This window comes from Haliotis cracherodii, unplaced genomic scaffold (assembly GCF_022045235.1).
Source record: "Haliotis cracherodii isolate W230 unplaced genomic scaffold, xgHalCrac1.p SCAF_15, whole genome shotgun sequence".
NCBI classification, from domain to species: Eukaryota; Metazoa; Mollusca; class Gastropoda; order Lepetellida; family Haliotidae; genus Haliotis; species Haliotis cracherodii.
Window position 1 is genome coordinate 27,450,697 of NW_027266270.1, and position 8,865 is coordinate 27,459,561.

Below are 8,865 nucleotides of genomic sequence, written 5' to 3' on the forward strand. Positions count from 1 at the left end.
ATTTACTTGTACTATTTGGGGTTGGGGTTTACCATGTTTACAGTTCTTTATGTTTGCTGGAGTCAGTTTATATAATCATTTATGTAATGGCTGAACAATTACAATGATATGAGAAATTTATCCTGTGTCATGGTAGGAATATTATGAATATAGTCTGGTATGTACAGCAATACAGGCATCAGCACTTCAACAAACTACTGCAGGACAAACCTTATCAACACCTTATGGTAAAATACAAGCTACACAGAATTGTGACATGATAATTGGCCTTGAAAACAGCAGTATGCAAGGGAGAGATTACAAAAAATCTTCCATGTGGAAAGGGGTGGTGGGGTAGCCTAGTGGTTAAAGCGCTCGCTCATCACACAGGTTTGATTCCCCACATGGGCACAACGTGTGAAGCCCATTTCTGGTGTCCCTGACATGATATTACTGGAATTTTTCGAAAAGTGGCCTCAAACCATACTCACTCACTCAAAATGTGGAAAAGGTACTAAAGTACGGACCTCATGCCTCTTAGGCAAAATTAGTGGCACTGTATTCATGGTATTTGGTAGAGAGGTAATACTGTAAAACGTGAAATCAATGCGTCTCCAAAAGTATGCGACCGCTGGCCCCTAGCCAAAAATGCGACTCAATATGAATGCGACACCCCCTACTCTCAAGCATCAGTGGATTTATATCTAAACAAAATGTCCTCTGTCAGGTTTACAGGAGAATCCTCACCTTAATCCAACCTTACATTAATCCAATCACATACCAAATAGGACCTCTTATTAGCGCTGAGTAGAGTACTTCAGCTAAAACAATACATGCGCACTGGCTCGTGTCGTAACCGTGTTACATAGTTGTTTGTTTTCAGCGTATGTCTACGTTGGTATTTTTGCTTTCCAAAATGTCTTATTGTTGATATAAATGCGATGTTTAATAATGCGAGCAAACACCATTCACATTTTTCACATTTAATTCACGCTCACGTTAATACCAAAATTTACAGTATTCTGCACATATCTTGAAAAAACATCCCTTACCATGACCATGATTCCATGAAAGACTTACTTAAAGTTGACCTTTTTCTTGTTGAAAATTGGTGATTCTGTTTCTAGACGGGCATCAATGAAACCAACACCGATCTGACAAAACAAAATGACAAGCAAATTAGAAACAGTAATCAATCCAGCTGTACAATAAATACCATAGGCATATTCTCACATAAATCATTTATCATTTCTATTATTTTCCATAAATTTCAAATATGCATGTATTTCAGTTTGACTAGAAAGAAGAATTCTTGTTTTCCTCTTATAATTTAAATGGTCTCCACTAAATATGCAGTTCCTGAAACTCTGTATTATGCTATCCAAACATCATCTTATGACTGACAGCACTAGTTTAGTGACAAAGTGCCATCCAAGCTATACAAGAATGTGTAGTGGCCATATGATTTTTTATTCCAGTTCTCATGTACAAAGCATTGAGCTCATCTAAGGTTGTATGCTCTGCCCATGACCAAAGAGATTGATCCACCTCTATAAGCTGATATTGTAAAGATGTAGGAAGACATCTCCACTCAACATACTCTCCTGATCAGCAGAGGGCTACAATCTTTTATTACTGCATAAACAATGATAAAGCTTCTTTTGCTTACATGTGTTGCTACATACATGATACACAGGATGACAAAAGTGGGATGGCTGCTTGACCATGTTGACTGTTTGCATTATTTAAGTCATGTTGATTAATAGCATGGGAGAAGTAATAAAACAGAGAATATTTATTTGCCACTTTATAAAACAGACCGGTTCTTGTAGACTCTGTGCAGGCGACTGCCTGATTCCAGAAGCTTGTCGAGCTGACTCTTCTTCATATTGGTCCAATATTGACGCCATCTTACCTGGTTAAAGACTACCTGAAACAGAAAATACACAACTCTTGTTAGTCCTTGAGGTTAAATAATTTTATCCCTCAAAACACGTAAATTACTAAAACAATATTCCAAGCTATCCATGGGACTCCATATCCGTGATAGTGAGAGTAATCATCTGTAATCTGGTAATCCTGTTAAAGGGAAGCAATGCTCCAACTCTAAGTTGTCTGGCTGGCACCTTCTTAGTTAGCCTGCATAATCACTGGATGCCAATTAGCATCAGTGACCCAACAAACTGGGCTTTGGACCTTAATTTGGCAATAGCAGGACCTCGCTGACTGCGAGTGGTTATCCCCTTGAATACTCGCATTTTCTGGGATGATGATTTCTATAACCTTTTACCTTACAAATTCTCTGCCTGTGTAAATGTACACAGAACGAGTTTAGTATACAGCAACTATGTGTACGTATTCTTTTGCAAAATTTAGATTCAGTTCAAATACTCAAAACAGCAACGACCCTCATATTGCAAGCAACTTGCATATAATACAACAATTACTACTCCCTTCTTGTCATTAATGTTTCATGGTATAATCTTCACCTGTGTATTTGTTGTCTTTCACTTGATGCTCAGTTAATTATTTTATTACAAGTATAATGGTGGTAGAACCTCTCAGATTACCTGACAAAGACTATGCAAAATACTAGTAACTCAATAACATTCACCCCTGCCTCTGAGAATGTCAGGGATATATTATAATACAGCAATCAGTGGATTGCATTTGGCATTTCTTGTGTCTGATGTAATTATCAAATCCAACATTGGGTTATGAATGTAAGTCTGTTGGCATGAATGTATTACACGTTATGTAATATGAGTGGCAGTGCAGCAAGAGAGGTATGGTAATTGGAGTTAATACCGACATGTTAATTGATTAATCACTGCACAGTGAAACACTGAAACAAATTTGCCTGATCAGTTGAGAGACAAACACAGGTTATAATATTCCAAAACGCTATATATAGTTTAAGACACGTGACATCAAACTAGTTTCTTTGTTCAGCTTCAGACGTATGGGGTACTGACTGATATCATACTTATAACTATGGTTGGTTGACATTCGTATTTGGTTTTTAATATGCAAGATGCAATATTGGAATACATAATTTCTGACAACATAATACTTTCAGATACAATTCATCTGATCATCAAAATTCTTTGACCTTATATTAATGGTTATTTTTTAACCGAATAACTAGTAGATTGACCCAGTAGAAAATGTGCATACAGCTGATTGCTATTTCCAGCTTAGCTTATGAGAAAATACACATTGCAACCTTTATTTCTGCATATATAACAAAGCCTAGAAGAACAGAAAATACAATTTAAATGGTAAATCATCATGTCTAGTGATAATTTATCTGTTCTAATACCTGCATTCTCCAAAGGGATACTATGCAGTTTTTTTACTGTGCATAATATGATGTTGACTGATAGCTTCACCCTTTCAAGTCGTGTATGCATGAATCAACAACAAACACACATGTCAGGTTGGCTGAAGCTCTATAATGTACATATACCCTATGTCCTATATACGGCTTCTCATTTTTCAATCCTCTGATGGGAGTCGTTCCGATTCGCGCAGCGATAATAGCACTGAACACATGTCAAACCAGTCGAAATTATAGTACTAATAAGCATGTTTTAAAGAAAAAGCCGATCTATATTTCAATACTTTCAAACTTGGAGTGTTGTTTCCCTTTTGTCACATTTGTGTTCTCAATCATGATTCAACAGAGAGTGACAAGTAATGATGGTCTAGTAAAATATATTTGGCTCGAAACATGAAAGAGTATCTGCTATGTATTCTAAAATGACACTCAACCTCAACATGCTCTAGACAAAGTCTTTTGACTGATCCTGTGCAGACGAATTTTCATGCACGAAAATGGAAGGTCTGTCTGGCAATCTCCAAGTAAGTCTCCCGACTTATAAGGTTTAGTAGTTATTGTTTGCACTCCGACAAGGTTACCTGTATATATATCGGATGTTTACAGCCTGGTAAGAAACATTGGGTGTAGATTAGATTTTCGAAGCATCTATTTTTTCATAAGAGGCGTAGTGCGATTTCCGTAATCACGAATTATCTCCCATTTTAAACAAAGGGAGGTAAGAAGTAAAAAAGAGAGATTCAAACCACAAATAATTATATGTGTTTAGCCTGGACGAAACAAATCGTCTGATTGCCTGAGCAGAGCCTGACCACCCGATCAATAGCTCGCCTCTGTCGACAAACACAGTTTGCTGGGGACTGATTCTAGCCATAATCTCCCAAGGGAAACTAAATATGAAGGGATGGTCAGACTCTCTGACTTAGTTGACTGCGAGTCATCGTACCCGAAGGAGTGGACGTTGCTCAAAAATCCAACCAACATTTCCCTGTTCCTGACACAATAACTTACATACCACCGTGATACGACTAGAACAGTGCTGATTGTGGTGGCGCATAAAAAAACCCAAACAAATAAAATCTTTTTCTTGTAAATACGTATATCTATGAGAGTTGAAACAAGGACATTTTAATAGATACTGACATTCATCTGCAATAGACGGTGAGTCGTGTTCTGTCCTCAGTGGGCAAATCAAGCCACCCGCCGATCTCTATCGGTAAATTATGATTCGAGGTTCTGTATGTAAGTAAAGACATTGATTGACATGTTGTGGGGAAATAATAAATATATTTCGAAAGAAGAGGAATCTTTAAATGATGCATACAGCAATCCCTTGGGGCTAGAGCTAGGATGTATTATTTCTCCATGATTATATAAAATTATCTCGAAGTACACATTCAACTTGTGACATTAACCAATTTCGGTTGAAATTATTAGGATTCTGGAATACTTCACTAAGTCCACAATGATGCAAATTTGTCTTTACACTAGATAACCACGAATTTATGTTTTTATTTATACAATTATCAAGTTTAAGGAACTTCAAGATCATACAAGATATGTTATTTAAACCATTTTCAGATGAGATTTTATACCTATAACCTAACCAAAGTCCCCTGGTAACTCGAGAAACTGCATTGTTTCTGTATTTACAGATATATACATAGATGCATAAAGCATTACTTTGATAAGTAATGAAGTAACTAGCATTATGAACATGACAGTGTAAGTGAGCATGGTTTTCATTGGTTCATATATGTGTTAATATATGTGTCACCTTCCATCGGAGTTAAACTAATGCTGTCATCACAGTAACATTATTCAGTGGATATGACAATCAGCATAGAGACTCAGTTTCAGCAGGAATTATTCCAAAGATAAGAAAAATCTCATAAGTACCTTATTCTCAGAGAACGATACTACAAAACCATTAATAAAGCGACACAAGTCAGTCAGTCTACTAGTATGGAGAGTCGACATGAGTATTACCAGGGACCTATATAACAAGTCCATGGTACTACCTTCTGTCCATGTATGGCCATATTGAGAAGTGTTCACGAAATGACTGGTTTCACAATCTGGCTGTGACATATATATTGATGCAGGATCATATTGCCCAAAATTGATGAGTCAGTTTAAAGCTGGCTATATGACATCATATAACAAAGTCATTGATAATGACCCGTCGTTGGTAAAATAAGAAAACAAACAAAACTACCCCATTATCAAATTACAGTGGCCCGCACGTTGATAACACGCGGGGCCGTTTTATGATGATTTTGTCCGCTTTGCTGTAAGTTGTATATAATTCCGACGTTTGGAAACGTTATACAAGGAATTCCTGTTTATACGGACGCAAACCGGCTTTCACAAATAGTCCGGTGTAACGAAGGATAATGTCTGATAGGCATACAAGATATGCATAATTTCCTTGAAGTTGATTATTATTTTTTTGCCTTTTTGCAATTATCTTAGTCATATTTATGTATTTCATCATGTCAGTTCTAAGTCCAAAAATTCCAAGTCAATGAAAGGGGGAAAAATCTTGTTGTTGGCCTTTTGAACATATTATTTTTTTCCATATTAATAAGTGTTTTTTACATTTCCAATTGGCCAAAGAAGGCCCTTATTATATCTCACCCTATCCGAAGCTGACTGACGAGGTATCATTGTATACAAGTACAGATGAAACACACACCCCTTCAGACTCAATTACGGCCCTGTTTCTATTGATTGATTGAGTTTGATTTTACGCCGCTTTTAGCAATATTCCAGCAATATCACGGCGGGGGACACCGCAAATGGGCTTCACACATTGTACCCATGTCGGGAATCGAACCCGGGTCTTCGGCGTGACGAGCAAATTACGCTTTAACCACTAGGTTACCCGACCGTCCCCCTGTTTATAAAGTAGATAAATGTTTTGATTAAAAAACTTCCTGGGCAAAATAAAGTGATTAAAAATGAAAAAAGAAAGAAATGGTTATTCAAAGGTGATGTATTACATGCAGCATATCAATAGTATCTCACGACCGGTCAGCCTCTACGTAGTATTGTTTTGATAAAGTTTGTAATATTTTTGTCAAATCCAATTTTCAAGAGTATGCTTTCTTTTTCCCGTCAATTTATGTTTCTCATCCTCCCTTGTTCATAATCCAGAAACCACACCCCGTTACAAATCACATTCATCATGTACATCCATCTGCTTTATGTACACTAACAGAGTATCATTTGGCTTAATCTAACTATAACGGGAAAACGGAGGAATTAAATATGAGTGACAAAACGGGATCAGTAAAACAACCACAGTAAACTGCGTTCATAACGAACACGCTTATAACGAACTGACGGATATAACGAACTTACTTTTCGTCCCGACCATTTGTTGTATAAAGGCTGTATGTATGCTTACAACGAACTACGGTTATTACGAAATAAAATTAGTGGTCCCCCATCTTCCCGAGGCAAGAGAGTTAACTGACTTTAAAAGTCCAGTTTCCACCCTTGCCGAACCAGGCTGGAATTCCTGGGCTCGATCGTAGTGCCACCAGTGGCTATTACGAATTATGTCCTTTCTCTGCCTCTCCTATTGACCAATCAGATTCAAACTCTCGTATATCACTAACATTTGCTTCAAACAAAACGGTGGCGCCCAGTCAAGACGATCTGATCGATAATCAAGATCTATATTGTGATAAAACGAGTCTTACATCGCAAAGTGCATCAAATCATGTGAGCACCTTGATTAAAAACTTGAAAAGATTTAGAAAATATCTGTTGACAACGAGTTAGCGGTGCACATGCTTTGCAAATCCTGTAGTCGACCGAAATCTGTATGACACTCTACGAACCGTATTTCGATTTCGGTGCGCGATTTTGATTGGACTATGCATAGACTCGTTAGTCCAGCCAAAATGTAACTCCATAATACCAGCCTAGTTCGGAAAGGGTGGAAACTGGACTTTTAAAGTCAGTTAACTCACTTGCCTCGTGAATATGGTGGTCCCGTAGAGTTCGTTATAACCGAAGTCTGCTGTAACTTGATCAGCATTTGTGCGAAATCGTTTCAACAAGCATCTCGATTATTCCTCGGTGTGAATACCGTAATACAAAAATGGTATCCCGTACTCTATGTTTGTCGTACTAATGAACACGCGACAGATGAGGTTCGTGTTGTTTCAATATGTGACCAGGACCCACTTGTACAAAGTGGTCTTAGCGCCACGACTATCTTCAATATTTCTTAGAGTATGGGAGTAACGACCATCGTAGCGCTAAGATCACTATGTGCAAGTGGGCCCTGGTTCACTATGTCATCGTGCCCCGACGATGAGGATTATTGTTCATGCTGTCAACCACTAGTTCTCCAGGTCTAGACGCGACTTATATTCACCGGCATCGGTGCTGAAGCTGAAATTTTGGCGTAAAGCAACATTCACATACTCTTCTATTATTAGCATCGTCTCTAATGCAGGTGTGAGGAGTGTTGTACGTACTTGAGCTGACAAGCAGAAACGAGAGGCTGACTCCTATATTTGCTTACGCCGATCGCTCTGACGACCTTCAACAGCTTGGTTGTCTTTTAACATGACAGTATAACGTAGAAGCTGTTCCCAACTTGAAGGGCTTAGATGTTTCTATTCATTGTTAAGTGCACATGTATCAATATACTACACAAAGTCATTATGAACTTTACTGTTATGAACATTTTTAACATATGTAACTAGTTATACTTTTCATGTACAGATTTACAAAATGTATTCAAAACTTTAATAACAAAAAATAAATTATGAACCTGGTATCCAAAGATTTCTATGAAGAAATTAAATTTAAGTTGTTGTTTTTTATATAGGCACCTCTTTAATCTGGTGTCGTCCCCAGTGAACTTATCCGCTTTAACAAATGTCCGGAACAACGAAGTATGCAGTACAGATTAATGTCTTTTGTTTGTATGTCAAGACGTTCCAAATAGAATGGTCCGGTAAGCTGGGTTTCTGGACTAACGAGGTTACATTGCATAAACCTTTTATATTAATTCACGTCCGTCATTTCTTCATTTAACAATATATGCATCTTTACCATCCATAATTGAAACATTTTAAGTTAGGTATTATCATATATTGCCCCTTCATTGTATCAATAGGCAAACAGCCCTTGCCATACGGACCTATAGAAGCAAGTGACATGTCGTGTACACTGCAGCACACATCGCTCCGAGTACCAATATTTAAATGACAGTTTTGATGCGTGTGTCTATGTTCCGAATTCCTACTTACTTAACGTTACCTCCAATACAAGAAAAGGTCCTTAATGAGATAAATCCGCATTAATTTATTTCCATAACTACAGTAAACCAAGACAAGCATCGTATCACACAACGCTCATATAGTACTGCCCCATGATAGTGTCAGACAGTTACTGTTATGTGTATACGTTTACAAAATGAACATACAGTATCTGAAAATGAAGAAAGAATATGTGGGATCCTTTTTATTATATTTTACAACTATAATTTAACAACCTTTTTTTCTGCAAAATATGTTCAT

The 8,865-nt window shown here is 37.4% G+C and overlaps 1 protein-coding gene across 2 annotated transcripts in view; it reads right to left on the bottom strand.

Annotated features, from left to right (window-relative positions):
• Positions 1 to 4,006, bottom strand: part of LOC139462012 (vacuolar protein sorting-associated protein 18 homolog) — a 36,700-nt gene extending 32,694 nt beyond the window's left edge. For both annotated transcript variants that reach the window (XM_071243508.1, XM_071243507.1), the window contains exons 1-3: positions 3,901 to 4,006; positions 1,800 to 1,909; positions 1,060 to 1,133 (exon numbers count right to left, since the gene is read on the bottom strand). In XM_071243508.1, coding sequence (XP_071099609.1) covers positions 1,060 to 1,133; positions 1,800 to 1,889 — 164 coding nt within the window. In that variant the 5' untranslated portion in view covers positions 1,890 to 1,909; positions 3,901 to 4,006. The remainder of the gene's footprint in view (positions 1 to 1,059; positions 1,134 to 1,799; positions 1,910 to 3,900) is intronic.
• Positions 4,007 to 8,865: the final 4,859 nt, after the last annotated feature.